This window comes from Apus apus, chromosome 2 (genome assembly GCF_020740795.1).
Source record: "Apus apus isolate bApuApu2 chromosome 2, bApuApu2.pri.cur, whole genome shotgun sequence".
Lineage (NCBI taxonomy): Eukaryota > Metazoa > Chordata > Aves > Apodiformes > Apodidae > Apus > Apus apus.
In genome coordinates, this window is record NC_067283.1 from 104,782,744 (window position 1) to 104,803,804 (window position 21,061).

A 21,061-nucleotide genomic window follows, 5' to 3' on the forward strand; every position below is an offset into this window, starting at 1 on the left:
TAGAAATAAGAGTTCTTGTAACATGAGTCTTTGAAAAGGGGGCAACCTATTCATTAATGGTTCTGATGTTATTGTTCAGGAAAAACAAGATGTTCTCATTTACCCACCTGTTTTCACAGTGGAATCGAGCCAGGATGTCTTTGGCTTTTGTTTGGCTGTTGAGCTGAATTGCCATGGAGACTTTTGAATGCAGTGGAGCATAAACTCTTATCACCCCCTCAGGTATGTCGGACTGCAGGTATGGGGGAAAAGTGACAGCTCCCTAAAATCAATATTCAGTACAGTAAGTTTAAGGCAAATATTTCAGTAGCTCTATTCAGAAGCAGTTCTGCAATGCCCCTGAGGTTGCTTGCAAAAATCACTGTCCTGTATTCTTGTAATCACTAAAAAAACCCATATTTACAGTCATACACAAATTTATATCTACAGTATAATAAGATATGACACAAAACTCAAACTCCTTGGTAAGCATCACATACATGCATGCAGAATTAAGTACCTACTCTTGAATTTTAATTGCTTGCAGTAATATTGAGTCAAGTTGTTACTTGAGATTTTTTAAGTTATTGCTGTTAGCATTGGTCAGAGAACCAAGTGCTCATTTAAAAAAAAGTTTAAATTATTAGGAATATTGGATCTTCCTTCTGAAGATTAAATTCTCTAGAGGCTTGAAAATCCAGTTCTCTGTTTCTGCTTCCTGTAGTTTCAACTAGATCGAAGCCTATGTCGAGTAAAATATGAAAGTGCCATATGGTTTCTGTTAATTTTAAATTTGACCTTGCATAGGGTTCAAAAGATCATCTATGAAGTTTATGCACTCTTCCATGATTAATGGCGGATAAATCAATTAGCAAGGTTTGCATTCCAGGTCTAATCCAGTTAATACCACGCTGAGCAGGGTACAATAGTCTCTCTAGTCTCTGTCCCTGTGTAATTTAGAACATCTGAAACCTGGGGTTTGTGTTAAGTGCTCTCAGAATTCAACTCAGTTCTCTAAACAGAGTTTGCCTCCAATTTACCCTTCATATTTCAGCTACCTGCCATGGCCGGTCTCGTTTTTATTAGATGCAAACCCAATTACTATGATCAATGAACTTGCGTTCCCAGAGGTGAAATGACTGCAGTAACTGACTCTCCTTAGAAGCTCTGACTGTATTAGATCCAGGGTGAATACAGTTTTGTAACACAGTAGTCTGTACCACCATTTTAAACAAACATCCATCTGCAGCACCAATTGTGTATACCCACCATATATCTCAGACGTGGTTGGCAAATGAATTATCAAAAAAACTGAATTAGCATGGCTTCACAATTCATATCATAGAATGGTTTGGGTTGGAAGGGACCTTAAAGATCATCTAGTTCCAACCCTCTGCATGGGCAGGGACACCTCCCACTAGACCAGGTTGCTCAAAGCCCCATCCAACCTGGCCTAGAATACTTCCAGGGAAGGGACATCCACAACTTTCCTGTGCAAGCTGTTCCAGTGTCTCATCACCCTCACAGTAAAGAATTTCTTTCTAATATCTAACCTAAAAATTCCCTCTTTCAGTCTGAAACTGTTCCTCCTTGCCCTATCCCTACAAGCCATTGTAAAAAGTCCCTCCACAGCTGAAGGCTGATATAAGGTCTCCCTAGTGCCTTCTCTTCTGAAGGCTGAACAGCCCCAACTCTCTCAGCCTGTCTTCGTAAGAGAGGTGCTCCAGCCCTCTGATCATATATAAAATTTCTCTTTTTTTTTTTTTTTTCTTTTTTTCTTTTTTCCCCCAGGTGTTCCCTTCTGCATTTTCCCTGTTGTCTGTATTAGCTGGCTTATTCCCTGTTTCTTGTAATCTCTTAATATCACTCCTTTCTTATTTGTCTTTTCTTTTGTTCTTCAAGAATATTCTTGAAGTCCTTCACCAGTTCCTCTTCTTACAGTTCACCAGTCTGCTTTCTTTAAAACCCCATGGAAGTCTCTGAAGCCTTCCTCTCCAGGTTATAAAAGGTAATTACCTCATATAAGCTGCCATAGGGACTGTATATTTTGGGCACGTGTACGTAACGTGCTTTGTTGCACAAATTATGTTACACCTAATGTGTAAGTTAATTTTATCTGTCTTTTGAAATAGCATACCTCGGGCAAGTTCCTAAACTCCATATGCAGGCAATAAGGTTGGTGGCTTTAAGATCTCTGAAGGAAGACTTTGTATTGGACTTTCCTAAGTCTGAACTGCACTTGGAGCTCTGGAAAGCCTCAAAAGTATCCACCTCTCTCCTCTGTCTATATGGGGAGTAGCAACACAAACTACTTAATTAGACACTTAAAATTCAGACCCAGTTTTGGTGTCTGTGTTAGGCAAACTGGATTTTTCTTTCTGCTTAGGAAGTTAATGCAAAGCTATAAAACTAAAGCTTGCAACGAAAATATCAAATGGCCTGGACCAGGGCATGGGTAAATACAAGTAATCCTAACATTGACCATCCTACTACTCATCTACAGATCCTTGCATTCATTGAGTATCTACAGATCATTTTTGCCAAGGACTCTCCACATATGACCATTTTCTTATAAAATAGGTATAAAACCAGCACTGTAACTAGCTATCTTATAGCTCAATTCCTAAAACTTATCAGGATGGTGGACTGTGAAGCATATCTTTCAAGATGCCTCCCAAATCAACTTATTTTGTATGTACAAATTTCCTCTTCACCCCCAAAAGCTTTTATCAGAGATAAGAAATCAAGGAGGCTGGCTAAAGCTGCCCTTGAAAATGGTCTATTTCTAATCACACCTCTGGTCTTTCAGGTCTTTCCCGTTCCATGGTCTTTCTCCTCAGAAGTTTTCTCACTCCTTTGTCAAACATCAGCTGCCTCTTGCTGTTATTCATTGCTGCCTCATTCATTTTTCTCACCTGGGAGATGAGAAAGGATGGGACCTAAAGGGAGAAAACCAGAGCTAAGAATACACAGTCATTTTTTCTCTCAAAAAATTGGTGTTGGGCATTCAGAGAGGTGCCAAATTTTAGGCAGCAGAAGCTCTATTTATTCCCAGAAGATACATGCGATTAGTAGCTTCCATAACAACCCACGGTTGTTCTTTTGATGAAACTATAAATCACCTTTCATACCATATGAAACATCTTAGTGATATTTGCAGTTGTACTAAGTTTATTAGGAGGTTGTCTTTGCAATCCCCATCATACCCTCCTTCTGTTGTGAAGAAAAGAGCTGAGACAGTCATTATCTTCATACCAACCTTTGGAAGTCCAGCAAGTAGTACACGCTTTTGGCCTATATCATTATGGACTAGACTCTAAACAGACATTTAACCCTATCCAAGTTTAGATATCTCACCTAGATTGAATCATTTTCCTATGCATTCTTCTGTATAAAACAATTATGTGGGATAAGTACCTCCAGAGGGCAATTTTTTTGCTAAAACGGATGTCTTAGGTGAGGTAAATCTCCGCCCAGAAGTACCTCTCGCTCTACCTCACACTATATCTAGAAGACTCCAGCCAGTTTCCAAAGAATTGCTAACTGCTTCTGTCAGAAAGGTCAATTTACTCTGATTTCTACGGAGCTGCTGCATATAGCAAAGTACTTTTCTGTCTTGGAGTCATAAAGAGGGAACCAGCAGTACTCACTGTCCACAGGATGTCCTGGTACCGAATTAAAAGCCTCACAATGTGCGCTGTGGTGGCGGCTGCTTGCATTTCTTGTTGGTTTGCACGCTTCCCTTTGTAGATGAAGAGGTTTGGTGCAACAATCATAGAAACATTCCACAAGTTCATTTTGTTTTTCCCCTCATTAGCAACCACCTTCTTCAGGAACTGAAGAAAGGCCTGGAAAAACACTTGTTGAGTCTCACAAAATAGTTTGCTTCTTAAATGCAGCGTTTTCAAATGCACAACATGTCTGGCTCAAAAGCTGCTATATTTGCATTCGGAGGTGAAACTTAGGGCTTTTGGTAGTCTCATTTGGACTACTCTGGTATTTGCTGGCACAACCTCCTGTGTCACTCACAGAGAAATAATTAATGATATCAAAATACATACTAGTAAGTTATCTATCATTTGGAGCATAATCCTAAATTTATAAGTCCAGTGCAATGTCTGCACTAAGGCTCTAAATCCTGTAGCAGGGGAAAGACATAAAAGTGTTGCAATGGAATAGTTAACTTCTTCATAGAGTTCAAGGTGCCCACTTTGATGTATCTGGCCAAGGTATTTTATGTTGCAATCACCAGGGTGATCAGCCTCCCTTCAAATGTACAGCAGTTCCATATGTGATATAATTTGTGGAATTTCTGCCAGCAACCCCCTAACTTTTATTCTGGGATAATGAAAGCAAGAAAAGCCCAGTGATGGCTTGTTGACGTCACTTCTGTACATGCATGGCAGAGTCAAAGGAAACTCATTTCCCTTTTGGGCAGTTTATTCAGAATTTTGCTTGAGTGACTGAACAGGATAGATTGCAGCTGTGGTTAGAGCTAGGGTCTGCCAATGAGTCCTTTTGCAACACCATACCATTAAAACCACTATCTTTGTACCCTGACATTGCAATTAAAACATTTTTACAAACCCAGGAATTACAAAACAGACACTACATTGGAGAAGTTTTAAAAATCTCATTATAAATATCAAGTAGGGATGCTTTCAGTTTTGTCATCACTTCTATTTTAATATAAACGCCTAGTAATAATTAAGACCACTATTCTGGCATGCATTTTACACATACTGCTCTATATCAATATGGACTTTGCTGAAAGAAATAGCCCCCATTTTTCACCGAGCTCTAGTAGACCTCCAAATGCTTTAAAGGGGGTTGTTATTCTTGTCCCTTTTTATTGTATACATAAATATAGGTAAAGAAGGCACCTGGACTCAAAAAGCTATATATAAACATTCTGATGGGAGACTTTCAGAGTGGGGACCTGCAGGGTGCTGGTGACCAGGAGACCCGATGAGATGTCTGGGGGCTCCCAGGCAGCTTTTTCACCCGGGTTTCCTCTATGTGGAAACAAGTCCAAAGAATCTTAGAATCAGGATATAACTGCAGTCAGACGTGGGAACTCTCAAGCACCCAAAGTGCTTTTAGCCACTGTGTCTGTATCAGGAAGCAGTTCATGGCTGTGGGTGTGAGTTCTTAAAGCAAAACATTTGAGGCTGAGGCCCTGACATCCCTGATACAAATGTATGTTTCAGGGTTTTTTTACTTTTAACTACCTCCTTCAGTGTGGTCCAGTGCCCTGGAAGCCCTTGATCACTGGGGGTGCACTAGGTGAGCTTCTGGGGGGCAACTTCTTGTTTAACTTCATGTAGGAGAATTCCAGTTATACAGAAACCCCAGAAACTTGACCTTCTCTTTCCAAACTGTGCAAGGATCATGCCTCTTTTAAATGAATGCTCCAGAATAAATGATGCCTGGGAGCCATTTACTGACACCAACAGCTGGATATCTCCAGCAACTATTTCTTAATTGCTTGTAAAATAAATGACAGACAGGGACCTGGAACACCTTTTCAAGGAAATGTTGAAAAACACAGATGATTACTTTCATGGTGCATCTGATCGCTGACTGTTAGAAAAAAAAAAAATTGATCTCTCATTTAACAGCTAAAAGCATGACAGATGGCAGATGCTAGCAAATGAAGAACTTACCTTTGCTGTGTCTCTGTTAGCTTCAGGCAGCAGCATGATCAACAGATGCAAAGCTTGCAGCTGTAACTTGATCTTGGAGATTTCTAAGAATATGAAGAATTAATGTTTTTAAATCCCTGTTACAACTGGTTTGTTCTAAAACCCTTCTTTGTCAGCAGCTCTAGAAACACAACCACCACTGCCCGGTTGAAACTAGCACGTTGAGATGTTTATTAACCCTAATCTTTTCCCCAAATATAAAAATAATTATAATGAGTGGATTTTTCCTTATCATCTTGGGTGTTTGTCAGAGGGGAGACAAGGCTCTCTAGAATTCTGTCTAAATAGCAAAGAGACAGTATTTTTCAATACCAGACAATTTCTTTTTGATATTGTGGTCTGGTTGTGTTGTATGTGGATCAAGCATTTTGCCCCTTTCAAACTGAAATGTGTATTTTTTTTTCAGAAAATTTTCAAACCGTTGTTACGGAGTAATTTGCTGAACACCTGTGCCACTGGAGTGGAGACTGATTGCTTATAACTCAAAAAGTATTTGTCTCAAGTCTAGCACTTTAGAGCCCCTTGTCAGCTACAAAACACCATGATCTTTTCAACAAGTGGTATATATTGATACTGTGCAAACATCTCTGTAAGAGCTGGGATAAGGAGTATGGGAAGAATAAATGTCATTTGTTTCCACTTGGGGGGGTGAGAGAGGTTTGGAGAAAAAGAGTGTTGTGGACAGTGTGTCTGTTAGAGGGCACAGACTCCTCATGTTCAGTCTTGTCCTCCAAACTGAGAAGCCATCACAATTGCTTGCAGTCTCAAACTCACAAGGAGCACACTCAAGTACGTGAAGGTTACAGGAAGGGGTCACCTCCTTGTGCCCTTTAAGCGACCTCATAAAGATCCTGAAAGATTGGCTGCAACCTTATACAAAGATTCTAAGATTTCTGTACCCATTTGCCTAATCACCATCCTGATGGTTTCACTGTGTCCTAGCTCAAGTGCATTTACAATGAAGTCAATAGGTATTGCAAGGTACCGCGGTGTTCTTCCTGGAAGAGACATTAACAAAATGTACTGAGAATGAGAGGGTGTATGTACACTGAAAACAAGACCTGACTGCCTGAAGCTTTCTGTGATCACATATATCTTTGTAAGAATATTCTGACCCCAGCATAAATCCAGAGAGAAATAAAATAGAACCAATAGAATGTCAGCTAAAGGACAGTGACCTGAATCTACCTTGCAGAAATTTTCATTTCTGAAACCTATAATTTGTGTGAATCCGGGTCTATATATGAAAGTCATTGCTCAGCCAGCATTTGCTCAAAGATTTCAATTCTTTTGTTAAACAGTTGTGTTAGCTAAGCATAGAGACTTTTTTCCATTTGAAAAGGAAAGCTTGCAGAATATGTAAATGTTTAGGCAAGGCACTGGGGCTTTTTTTTCTCTCTGCTTCAGAAAGAGAAAAAAATGTAACATCTATTATTACATTTTGTCTAGGTCAATCCATATTAACTCCTTTCCCACTTACTTTCCACTAGTGTGATGAAAGCAGGCAGATACTCTACTGTGAAAAGGGGGCTTGGGAGTTCCCTTATAAACATTTTCAGCAGTCCTGCTGCATCGTTATTTCGTACTTGGTCCCAGTCAAAAGTGTCTTCATAAAATTTTGCCTCAAGCTCTTGATGGAGATTCTGAAAGATAAAAGGAACATCTGATCTTTAATCATTGCTTCTGACCTGGCAGTTTGAGATCACTTCAGAAATCCCATTACAAACCAGAGGCAGGCTTACACCATAGCTGAAGTAGCCCCAAACCAGTAGTAGCCTAGTTACAGCCATGTGGAGTTCAGAGCAGGTTAACAGATCAGGTTCCCGGGGATATTTTGCAACCCAGGCTAAATTTGGTTTATATTAGCTGCATTTCTGCCAGTGACCCATTTGAACCATTTTAAAGCAAGAAAAATTTGTGCAGTGTCTTAGAACTAGAAACAGAAAATTCAGTTAAACAGAATTTTTAGCACAGCTCTTATTTTTGAGACACTCTCCAGAGGTTCTGACCCTTAAAGCACAAAGGAGTGCCATTTCTTCCTCACTGCCAGTGAACTTGCTAGACAATCTCTTGGTATCGGAGTGCACAGACCTTGAGCAAATGGCTTTAACTTAAGGTCTTTCTTTAAGACAATTTTTTCTTTTAGGATAACTATAATTAGATTTGATCACTTAATAGAAAAATAAAGGTATCTAACCATTACTGTAAGAAAACCTCAATTTAATACATGTCAAAAAAACCCTCTAAAGCCACAGGAGGTATCTAAGACAGAACTGATTATACCAATATGGGTACCCATTTAATCCTACTGTTCTCCACTGTTAGCATCTTGCTCTGTAATAGAGGTCTGTTTAGTTCTGGAGTGTAACTAATCAATATTTCACACACATGTGTGAATGGGAAATATTTAGTAAGGTTCCTAGTAGGAACAGAATTTGGCTGCAAACCCAAATCACTGTTTGGAAAATGTAAACTCCTCAGAAATTTGTTGAGTTAATAAGATCGAAGGAGGCTATTGTAATAGGAGGATATAAATAAATAATGCAGCTTTCACAATTATTACTGGCCAAACACTGCTTTATCCATAGGAAGTTTGTTCCTGCTTTTTGTGAAACCATTTTTGACAATTTACAAGTGTAGCTAATATTCAGGTTTCAGAACATGTTTTTGTCAAATGTACCTTAATATCACACAAAGAAAGTTTAGTCTATTCAGACAGAAAACTTAAAAAAATAGATTCTGTTTACCCTGCCTCATATGAATGGAAGGAAATTACATATCAAATATGGTCATACATAATGAATTGAAATGGTTGGCACAAAAGAAAATGGAAAATCATTCAGGATTGGGAATATAATGTTACCGTCTCATTTTTACTAGCACTTGCTGTAATCTGGGATATCTCAGCTTCTGCTGTATTTACATCCTTTGCACATAATCCATACCAACACCTGGATTAGATTATTTTCTGGTTACTGACTGGGAAATGTGGAACAGAAGTCTTCACCTCATCAAAACCATTAGACGAGAGAAAAACTACTCCACATTTTTCTGCTGAGAACTGGGGAAAATCCATAGAAATAGCAAGCAAGATTTTTGAAACATAAACATTTAATATACATATAGGCACATGTAAACATATATTTATATTTTATACACTCAGTCCCTTCCCATATATATATATACACACACATATATATGTATGTATGCACCTTGAAAAAAATGGGGGGTTTTGTGTTGTTTTTTTTTCTAAAAATGACTGATCCTACAGTACACTATCAAGCATTTTGGTTCACTTGAGCTTTTGTTACAAACCAGATTACAGAGGAAAACTTGTATTTATTTCTTCTATTCTTTGTTTTATTGAAGAGTAATCTTTAATCACTTCCATATGCCTTTTCTTTCTCCAAATAAGACTGAAATAATATTGGAATGCCCTCAAATCCTAATGTCATAATAATGTATGAAAGCTTTGATGGATGAAATCTGGACCTGCTTTGAAAAAAATCTCTCTCTCTAGCTGGTTGGCTTGTTGGACAGACTTAAACGAAGCCAAAACTCAAGTAATTTAAACTTTCATATGGGCAGTTTAACTTACCACCCAGTAAAGGAGAGCTACATATAAAGATATATCTCATAGCAGCTCACTGGATATAGGTTGTGAATAATAAGTGAAAAAGGTGCAGTACAGTATATGCAAAGAATATGAAAGTAGTTTCATTAGATAGAGTACAGCCCTGCTGTGTAACCTCCCTGGAGGTGCTGGAAATAATTGAGATTGCGTGAAATAATACTTTAAGTATTTCTATGAAAAAAATGAGGAAGATAAAAAGTACAGGCCAAATGAGGAGCTCCCTTCTGCAAGATGCATCACTTTTATCAGTCCATAGAATCAAAGGGAGCTGGGCTGCTACTGCCTATCTTTGATGCATTTCATGCAATGCTGCTGCTGCTTCTTGTACAGCTGTTTTTTATGATTCCTAGCCTATCATAATTTAGCAATCCCCAGCATTGCTCTTTGTGTGGCTGCCATGATGCTGAGACTTCCTGCCTCAGAAAGCAAGACTATTTTTCTTGATGATGAGAAAGTGGGATTGGGATGCACTATAAGAAGTGCTCAAACGAGATTTAAAAAAAAACCACCCAAACAAACAAACATAGAAAAAACAAAAATCTGGGAAAGAGGTAGACACTACTAAGCCCAGAAAAAAAGTTGTTTTTCTAATTTGTGTCTACCAGAGGCTTCCAGTTCCTGGAACCAAGTCAGTCTGGAGAAACAATTACAAGCATTACTGCACTGCAGTGTCAGGCTATTTGGTACCAACTAGCCTGTGTTCATAGCCCGCAAATAGCCTGTGAAAATGCAGTACTCAAGGCTGCCAAACAGTGAATACAGGCCAAATTTCTCTCACTTGGAACATGAAATTGTAAGATCACAGAAGATAAATGAGAAATAAAGTGATACAAAGGTTAAAATGACATAGAATAAGATCTTTATCTGAAGCTCACTCAGTTTAGCAACTCTGGATTTCTGAAATAAATTAAAACAGAGATAAGATCACAGCAATTTTGGATGACAGAGATAAACTGGAAGGATCCCTCAATGTGTAGTGGAGGAAAACTGCTTTCAGTGCCAAATCTGTGCTTTATATAGAACATTAACAAATACAAAGCAATTGACCAAATGTTCTGTGATTTATTGGTTCCCAGGAACCAATCTGACCTTCCACTGGTAGGAGTAGAAATGCTGATCTCCATACATCAGTCTTTATATGCAGTGGACATTTATGTGTGCTGTATTACTTTACATAGGATCTGTGGTCCAGGAGACAGAAAACTGGCACGAGCGTGTACCTTGACTCTGGAGGCAGATCCAGGCACTCGTAGAATTCCTTCAGTTTCTAAACCTGTTTCCTCAAGCTTGAGCAGTAACTGAAAAAAAACACAACAAAACCCAGGAAAGCAATTAAACATACTATTAACCTCTTTTTTTTTTTTTTTTTTTTTTTTCAGTCTAGGTATCCTTCAGACTAATTTGAAAAAGATACACTTCTATGTAATTTGCTAATGAAAACAGGCCAGCTCATGTAAGTAAACCTTCTTAATTCACTCTCCATATTCCTGACCCTGAAATAAGGAGTATGCAGAGTATGGAAAACTGATAATGCAATAGGCCCCTCTGTCCTTGATTTGAAACTTGGCACTGCTATAGAACAATTAACACATAAGTATACTCATAAAAGGGCAGATACACGGGGTAAAACACAATGGTGTTTTGAGGGAAAATTAACCTCTGAGAAATGTTTAAGTCTTTCCCTGAGGAGCACAATGGTAATGTCTATAGATAACATACGTTTCTGGGAACTGAGAACTCAGATTAGAAAATGGTCCCAGGATATTTTAGTCTGAATTTTCTGTGAATAGGCTTTCCACTCTAATTCTTTATTAAAAAAGAAATGTTTTGATTTAACATAACTTAGAATGAGGGAATAAAATAAATTCCTAACATTTATTCATACACCTCTGGATTTTTCACCACCAGCTCTGTTTCCTGCCCTAGCTGTTGGATCCTTCTAATATCCCATGGTATCTTGACAGGGTAGCTGTGGAGCTGATTGCAAAGTCATGTAAATATTCAAGTCCTGTCAGTCTTTCCCCTGACACTCCACACCACTTCCCCTTTTGTCAGTATTTACAGGGAAATTTCTTGAACTTTTGAGTCCATGTAAACCTATGTGTGTGTGTGCTTCTGTCTCTGTGCCTGTCTTCAAGACAACCTCGGTTGCCTTTTTGCTGCCTAATGACTTTTATAAATGATCTTGTCTTATACAAACCTCAATCAGAAGATGCCACTTCAATTCTGGAAATAATAGCTAAGTAATACCTAAGGTGTGAATTCCTGTGAAATTAAAGCTCCTGAGACAGCTCATCTCTGGCCTTTTTGCACAGACACACCATTTACCATGGCTCTCTAATTTAATGAGAAAGGGAAAGAGAAATCCAGATGTCTGTTTCCCAAAGTTTCCTATATGGTATCATATAATTACAAACACTGAAAGATGTCTCTACCTCTCTCACACAGAAAAGGAGCAAACTTTGTCTCCTTGTCACAAGGTTTTCAAACCACAACATACAGAGAACCTGTAGACACCTTCAAGACTATAAAGCCTGCATCTTCTTTTGTCTGATGACTGTTTTGAGCGTCAGTGCAAGAGACGGAAAAACAAATCTTAGTGGCTGAGGAGACTGAGATATACTCACTTTTTGGAAGATGAGGGGAACTTTTATTCCAGGAACCTTCTTTTGATCATTCTCCAGCAGTATGGTGAGAGGGACTCCAAACAGACCATTTTCTTAAAAACAATAACAGCAAATGTGAAAGAGAGAAAACACAGCCTCCTACACGTCTTCATAGCTATGCTGGGCAGCACCCAGGTGGCTGCCATGGGGATGCCACAGCACAGTACCTCGTCCCCGCACCCTCTCCACACGGTTCCTCTTCAGCTCCACCCCCAGGGCGTCGTAGAAGGCAGTTAGCTCAATCAGGGAGAGGTAGCGGATCTTCTTCATGTCTTCAGGAGAGAGGTCTCCAACTTCTGTCAGCCCAAACCGGCTTTTCCGAACTATGAATTTCTACAGTAGAGATGAATTGCACCTTTATTAATTACAGGACGTGCATTTTTGTTTTGAAAGCAATGCCCGTACATAATAGGCAGTCATATTAGGATAGACGGACAACACCAGAGAGCTGAGCTACAACCCTGTGCATTGACCTGGTACATTGACATAACTTGCATCCATCTGAAATGTAAAATAGAGCTTGTTGCTCATCATGTTCCCTTGAAGTTTGACTGGCAAGCAGTGCTGGAGCAGAGCTATTAACCTTGGTGCCTGTACTCCAGCTGGGAGACATGAGCTATACGCTACTTAGACATTCATCCAGTTTCAGCAGGTTATAACATTTTGCTCTGTCTTTGCCTCCCTCCCAGTGTCTTTGAATGCATTTGAAGTAGCTGACACATTTCATCATGGATATGGTCATATATCAATAGTGTGTGTGTGTGATGAATCCATGCCTGCTTTGCATATTACTTTTAATTTATGAGGTATTACAGGGGAGTTCAAACTAAAGATCTGAGGAAAAGCCTAGAAGCAAAATCACTTAGTCCTGATGCCAGCCTGCCAATATACTGGTACTTTTTGTTACTCAAGAAGCATTTAGGCTTGGAAACAGGACTCCCAGCAGCTAAGAAATAATTTACTCAAGGAGGCTTGAACTAAATGATACTTAGTGATCTGGGGGCATGTGAAGTTGTCTACATACTTTAGAAACTGCAGTGTCGTGGATCAGAGCCAGGAATGTTGTGTCATGACAAAAACATTTGTACAAATGTCAAGAAGAACAAGTACCCATCAGTTTTTGACATAATTGTTTGACATAATAACCAAGTTGAAGTGAAAACCATGCTTTTCAAAGAACTGTGGATCCTTGCTATTGTATATTTTTTTAATTAATTGTAATTTAAACCAGTTATTGTTAGTCAAAGGCATAAATAAATAGCATTACAAATCATCTCCTCCCCTTTGGGAACTGAGTGGAAACCCAGCCTCTAATGATGTTTTGCTTCTGAGGATTACAGCCCAGTCCTCCCTTTTTTAAACAAATTTGGACTAGATAGGTTTAACACATCTTTAGATGAAGCCAATTGAACAGATTAAGAAAAAAGCAAACAAAAAAAAGTATTAAACTTACACCAGATTTCAAAATTAAGAGAGGACAAAGGACATCTAGATCACATAGGTTAGGACTTCCGAAATCACATTGCACATGATCTTTCAGTAGGGGTTAACCATAGTCAGGGGAGAAAGAGTGCAGGGCATGGAATAACCAATTTACATGCTGTCAGTGGCATTTTAGGCCAGAATCTTCCCTCCACAGAAGGCAGTAATACCACTGTTACTTTTATGCTAGGACTTAATAATGTAACAAGAGCTACATGGAGCATAGTCTTCAGAAGACACATAAATACTAAAGAATATCTATGCATTTTAATTCCAGTGATGCAAAAGTCCAAAAGCAGTCAAAGATCAATCAATCATCTTAAAAATAAGAAAATATCATACAGTATACATGTATTCTTTAATGCCAAATTTACTCAATCAAACTCCAGGATGTCAAAGAGATTCTTTGTACCATCTAGTTCACATATACTGGTATTGTGATAAATTTGGACTCTGAGCCTTTAAAGGCACAACCTACAGCCCATCTCTCCAATGCTATAATGATTTTCTATGATGGCTGATTAACTCTTAGGGTCACTAAGACGCAATGCAGTATTAACATAAGATTTGGGGCTGGGCTTTTTTCTTTTGTCTTCTATCACAATTTTCCAGGGATTTTTCTTACAAACAGTGGAGTCACAATATGCAGCACTGAAGGAGGCTGTGCTATCAAGAAATGAGATGGCTAGCATTTTGGCTAAGGAGCATTGTGTGATGTGTTCCTTCTGTGTGGAACTATACATTGTACCAAGATGGGCCTGAAATTCTTACTGACTCTTAGTTCTACAACATCTTCAACTAACTCACACCGGTCATGGTCCTACACTGGGGACAATGCATGTAACCCTTTGCAGACAGTGATGTTGAGCTGGCTCTCTTGGGAACTGCAGGAGACATATTACTTTACAATATACAGTCTCTCACTGTGTAGCTCATTATATGGTATCCATGAAACTGGTTATCTCAACACATCAGACCTGCTCCAGAGAACCCACTAGCAAGGAAGTATGATGTTGTGTAGACTTCAGTCTGTTCCTGTTAGCCCACCTTGAGGAAGGGGACACAGTCCTTAAGTAGGTATAAGTGACTGGTCGCTCTGTGTAACTGAACAAGAGGTGATTTTTTTGCTGAGGCCTGTTATGGGCTGAGCCACTATGGGAAAAAAACAAATACCATGAGTGGTAGAATATGAAGTATGAGAAATGCCAATGTCAACACTGACTTTATTTTAAAACTGTCTGTGACGACCTGGAATATTTCTTGTGTACTCTTCTGAGCACACAAAATGATGACTTGCATGCAGAATGGTTAATCTCCAGGACAATGCTGGCCTTTTCTCATACTAATCAATTATACAACCACAGGTCAACATGCCATCCTTTCTTCCCTGTTTGTTACCTGTTTCCCTGCTCTATCAACTGGAAATTGTCCAAGCTGTTGCAGAGAAAAAATTATGTGTGTGTGTTGTAGAGAAGGCTGGGATCCTAGGTTTGCTATTGCAAGAAGCAAAGATGAACCTCTGGTTTGCCAAAATCATTATATCCTTACTCTCCACAAGACAGCAAGTTATGCCCACTACAAAAAAAACCCCAAACAAACCAATAACAACAAACAAAACCCAGACACACTAAACCACAGGGATTTCACACCAGCTGCAATCTACTTGGTGTCTTATTCCTCATTTCAACAGGGAAGCTTACTTCTACATCTCAGATTCTTCTTGGTGGTGTCTGAGATGGACAAATAGATAATTCTCAGAGAATTCAGTGTCTCTGTGGATAGCAACAACTTCAGATTAGTTCAGGACCTCAGGATATCCTAACATTCAGGAAAGGCTTCCAAATAATTTCCAGCAATTTCATACATTTCTCTAAAAAGGTGGTATCTGAAGTACAACCTAATGCTGCAGTTTCCAGTAATGGAAGTTTTGAGGTCTGATGGAAATAGAAAACTGGCATCCTTGTCTTTGAGAAATAACTGCAAATAATGGCATGACTGCTCACTGTATGTCTAGTTGGATGATATGATAAAATTTCCTTTAACCATTTACATAGTATCCCCTACAGTGTAATTGCACTGGATACTGATGGGAGAAAAACGGTACTGCTGCAGGACTAAGTTTTGCTTTCCCCCCTTCATCTGTGAAGCAATTTTAAGTCCCTGTTTAAAAAAGGCAGATAATCTGTGGGGGAAAAAAGAAGGAAAGCAGACCAGCAATGAAAATGATTGCTAGTTTTAGTGCCAGTAACTGGTCTTTACTGGTGAAAAATGTGTAGACGATGGAATATTTGAGGTACAAGTAAAAACCAGACTTGAATATTCAGTTCAGCTTTGATGCCTCTCTAGGAATCAGTCACAAGCAGTAGGCAGGCACAGTGGGCAGACTATAAATCACACATAGCAAAGGAGAGCTAATGTATCTTAACAGACTCCAGTGTGCTGGGGATATAAAGCAGGAAATCAATGGGTTAAAGAAAACAATTGAGGAAATAAATCGAGTACAAACTTACAGGTAAAGCAGAGTCTTCCTTTTTGAACCTCTGGTTTTTTGGCCATTCTTGGTTTTTTGGAAGGACTGTAATGGATTCTGAGAAAGAGACCTCATAGGAGAGCTCTTCTGTTACGGATGGGCTGCCTTTGTCTAGTCCACAGTCTAGACAACTATTAGCTGAAAATAAGGGAAACCATATATGAAAGCTGTATGTATGCTTGCAGTTAGTACAGAGACATTTAAAATTGAACCAAGATGACAAAAATCTTGCAAAAGTAATACAGGAAGTGCTTCAAAAGGAATTTCAGTGTAAACCACAGCATGTTCCTGTTTTGTTCAGAGGAAATAACCCCTTAGAAAGAAAATCCCTATTTTAATTTTGGATCATTTAACATGTTGCTTTTCATGAGAAAGATAGTCAAGATGAAACTTCCTGTTTATCAGGAATGATCAAGTTTTTATACTCCATCCTTTGCCTCCGTCCAGGCAGGCAAACTGTGTTGGCACTTGTCTAATGAACAATTAAAAATAAAAGTTCTTGATGGAAAAATGCTGCTGACACAGTTCCTTAGGTCATTGTTGACTTATTTACAATGATAAGACATTGTGCATCTATTTTATTTCCTCACAGACATATATTTCTCACAGTTGCTAGTTTAGATGTGTAGCATCAAACCAGGATTCACTATACAATCTTCCAGTTTGAAAAACATTTTATCTACTGGAATGTCTGTTAGATATTGTGAAATTACTTATTGCTCAACTCTAAAAATGTCACTTTCTGAAATTAGTGAATGCCTGAGGAAAATTTTTGAAACCAGTACAACCAAGTACAGAAATATTCTATTGTCATGAAGTCCAAAGTGTGATAACATGCATTAGTTCCAGTGTTGCCAACTTTCATGGTTGATCTCTTGCATCTCAGGACAGTTTTATGTTTTCCCTTAAGGTCCAGCTCCTAGATGCAGGCAATTGGAACAGAATCATAATTTTCACTGGAAGTAAAGTAAAATTTCAGCCCCCAGGACTGCAGAGAAGAATTTACTAGCACGACCCAAGTGCATTCAAGAGCCATGGCAATCAGTGAATTAAAAAGCGTTACGTATTTTATAAACATGTGCATGCCCCATGATATTTGAGTAATTGCATTTACAGATAGAGGGGCTTCAATATTTTTGGCAACACCCTTTGTTTTGCAAGTAAGGTATGAAAAAGCTAATTGTGTTAATAAGTGGCGACCGGCTTCTGAACTGTGGCCTTAGATGTTACCTACTGGCCAACCATTTAAGATGTTTTCCATCCCTCTTTCCATCCTTGGATCTGGGATCACAGACTGTTCATGGTAGCCCTGCCCATTTGGTTCACCATCTGTTCTAGTACTACTGCTTGCAAAGCAGAGGTATCAGCAGAGCAGCTTCTGCAACCAAAGAACATGTCTGCATCACTATATACAGAGGTAAACATCAAGGGACTAGTTTAGAAACTTGGGTATTAATATCCCTTTAGTTAAGCCCTGAACAATGATGATGGGAAGAGCTTTCAAAATAAAAGATGGACATTCCTGTGGAAGGCTGCTGACAGCTATCCAGACCCTTAGCACAGCAGAGTTATAATTTTCATTAGCACTGCCAGTCACTGTCAGGGCAAAGTGTTTAAGAGATAACATCATTAGCAGATCAGAATAATAGGGCAGGAACAGAAAAGCAATAAATTTCTAATACTACAGTTTCTGCAGTACTGGAGAAGAAATGTGAAATAGGTCTGCACCTCTCTTGTCAAGATTTGCAAAAAGAAAATACATTGCTGATGTATTTTGGACAATTTCTGCACTGTATCGTTAAAAATAAACCCCTATTTTACACTCCTAACCTTGCAACGATCAGTACTTTTTAGACACTGATGCCTCAAGGGCAGGGACTAACCTCTGAAGTACAAAAGGATCTTTCTGTCTATCATTTTTCTAGGAGGAAGTGAACACTGGTTACATGTTGGCATACTCACAGCTAACTGATTTCCAAACTGGCTTCTGCCCAGGAAGCTGGATACCATTAGAAGGAACTGGTGACACTGGAACTGTCTCAAATGTGGTCTGACAGGCAAGAAAAAATGATCAGACTGCAGTGAAGGTACAAGTCTATGGACAGAAACTGCTACAGTTCAAGAAACGACGTATCATTCTCAGCTTACACTCTTTTGCCAAGTTTAAACAACCTGTTGTGATTCACCAGAGTACATTTTTCATAGCGGAGCCGGAGAACTAATCTTCCTGTGGCTGCACAGAATTGGATCATGTTGAGGTCAGTAATATTGCAGCTCACTGTAGCTAATGATTCCTGTCCTGTATAATGACTGAAATTAGCTAAGTAAATTGCTGTACGTAATTGTACTAAGCAAAAGGTCCTTGTCAAATTGTAATTCATATTGCTTTTAATAATTTTGGCACAAATCTTTTTGAGGACTCTTGGACATATGTCAAACACCCACTGCTCTCAAGCACCTGTCAGAAACCAGGCTGTTCACCACCTTTTGGGATTTGGGGACCAGCGAATTATTAATGGATGGGTGTCTTCTCATAGGTTATATACCAACATTTTACCAGAGAACCGTAAAAACAGTTTTAGGGAAAAAGACGGTTTCTATAGTAAAATTAATTTATTTCCACTCCAGAAATCATTCTGCACTGTGTGAACATTGGGGCAGTGTGTGTGGTGCAGCAGAGAAGGGGTTCGGAAGCCCAGGGGGTGACTTTCAAGCACGTCACCTCTTGGCAGCTGAGTTTTACCTTTGTTCTCAGCAGTCTGGGGACAGTCAAAAGACAAATCTGAGTGTTGCGTGTTCACAGGGCAGTAGCAGCTCATCTGCATGTTCTTAGGTTAAAAAAAAAGACAAATTTTTAAAATACTCTAAAGGGTACTCAGTGAGAATAACTACAACACCCCAGACAGGCCTTGTATTTTTTTCTGCTGTGCTTTTCATCCTGGTGGGAGCCCGTGGAGCCCCTCATTTCTTAAACCTGCTGCCTCACTACCCCCTCTCCCGAGTCTGCTGGAGCAGCCCCAGCTTTCTAGCTAAACCTGCACCTGAGGGCCCCCAACAGCCGCTCTTTAAATTGCTAAATCGGCTGTTTATCAACAAGCACCAATGCCTCAGGGCAGAAATGTCTTCCCCATTTGTAGACAATGCACAGGAGCAGCATTTAGGCAGCTGAAAAATGTCAGATATTTAAAAGACAGACAGCTCTTCCAATTGGAAGCCTGAAATATTGTTGCATTTGTTTTATTCAGTTTTATCCTCTGAGCTTTTTGGGTAACAACGTCAATTGTAATGTGAATAAAATCTCTCCTGAGAGAGTACATTCAGTGGCCAACTAACTTGATAGCAAACAGGATCTGAGTCACATGGACTTCCTTTGCCAGAAGACTGTAAGGACCACTGATATTAAAAAAAAAGAACTGTAAGATGCTTTTATTAAAAAATCCCATAATAGTTACACAAAAGACTTTAGGACATTAAAAAGTGAGATAAATTTCAGGTGGGAGTATGGAAGTGGAGGGGATGGTTAAACTTGCCTCAGTAATTTGGGAAAATCAAACACAGAAGTAGCCATTCTGCTGCCTAAGATCCAGATGGACAAATTAATGGTAAACTTTAGCAACTAGGTCATCTACTGTCACTGCTCAACATGTCTGACCTTGAGAGTGGTATTCAGAATAGATTCGCAGTAAATCAAGTTCATTAAGCTAAAAATTCCTTCCAGCCTTGTTACACAGGTGAAATCAATAGTGAAGCAACAGCAGCAACCAGGTGGGGCTAAATACGGTGGAGCTGGTGGAGGGGAGATGGTGACAGCAGGACTCGGTCTCGTGCCCAGCAGTGTTTGCAACAGCCTGCAGGCTTGTGACAACTGCACAATATCAGGGGAAGCTAAAAAATGCCCTACTCTCCCTTTCACTTCCCAGCGTCCACAGGGAGAACATATAAAGCAGACTAATCTATGTCTCTTTTGTGAAAATCTCTTCTAAACAGGACCAACATCTCTCCCACTTTTTTGGTGGGTTTTTTTTGTTTTTGGTTTTGTTTTGGTTTTGTTTTGTTGTGGTTTTTTTTTGTTTTCTTTTAAATCTTAGGCTAATATGATCAAAAGAAAGAGAAGACTGAGAATAAAACCTTAATGTATTGACTTTAAAGATACATATTGCTTTTTTGGTAAAAAAAAAATGAAAAAATGCTGGAAACTCATATCTTCATGAATGTGAAAGGCCAAGAGTCAAATTTTATCCTTAACTAAATTGGGACAGCTTTATTCATTTGCCTGAGGCTCCAGAGAAGGCAAGACTTCACATATCCTGATTTCTGACTGAAAGTGATTCATTAGACAGTTCTCATTATACAGTACTAAAAATGAACCCAGTGTTCAGTGGCACAATGTATACAGGAATTTCCAATGGGAAGAAGAAACCAGAAGGGCAAGGAAAAGATGGAGATGAGGTAGATAGTTCTTTAGTAGCTTTCCTAATTGTAGAAGATGTAAAAACAAATCATTGGAGCACCAAAGTGACCAAATTCTATTGTCAGCCCTGCAGCTAAGGGAAATAACTGCAAAGGAGGATAGCCTTACAGCTCTGGTCAGGATACAAGTTCCCCATGCTTTGGATATATTACTGTTTTCCAAGCATTGTCATCACAAATGCCTTTTCATGCAAATAGATCTGGATTAGTTAATGATTCGTCTTCAATTAGGACATGAGTTTCTCATGCATCACTCAAGTAAAATGCTTCTAAATCTCTTGAGGAGTGTTAGCTCATCACAAGCTACAGGGTTGGGCTGTTGATGAGGACAATGCTTCATTTCCTCCCTCCAATAATAAAAATCAATATTCCCCCCCCACTTGTATGCTGCTGTTAATTTTTCTAGGCTTTGAGCAGTAGCAGAGCCAATAGCTTCTGATGAAAGTGGTGGGGTATCAGCAGTAAGAAAAAACAGGCCACTCTGTTTAATAAAACATTCAATTTAAATCCGCCTAGTGATGCTGCCAGTGGAGCTTGCTCTATATAGACCTGAGTTGGGGCAGGCTTGTTCCACTGAGGCATCACTCTTAGAGGG

At 39.2% G+C, this 21,061-nt stretch overlaps 1 protein-coding gene across 1 annotated transcript in view; it reads right to left on the reverse strand.

Moving 5' to 3' along the window:
- ARHGAP28 (Rho GTPase activating protein 28) overlaps positions 1–21,061 on the reverse strand; it is a 72,328-nt gene that overhangs the window by 3,105 nt on the left and 48,162 nt on the right. The window contains exons 4-13 of the mRNA XM_051612187.1: positions 17,959–18,046; positions 15,977–16,134; positions 12,152–12,317; positions 11,946–12,037; positions 10,539–10,616; positions 7,165–7,327; positions 5,646–5,728; positions 3,630–3,827; positions 2,775–2,918; positions 108–262 (exon numbers count right to left, since the gene is read on the reverse strand). Coding sequence (XP_051468147.1) covers positions 108–262; positions 2,775–2,918; positions 3,630–3,827; positions 5,646–5,728; positions 7,165–7,327; positions 10,539–10,616; positions 11,946–12,037; positions 12,152–12,317; positions 15,977–16,134; positions 17,959–18,046 — 1,325 coding nt within the window. The remainder of the gene's footprint in view (positions 1–107; positions 263–2,774; positions 2,919–3,629; positions 3,828–5,645; positions 5,729–7,164; positions 7,328–10,538; positions 10,617–11,945; positions 12,038–12,151; positions 12,318–15,976; positions 16,135–17,958; positions 18,047–21,061) is intronic.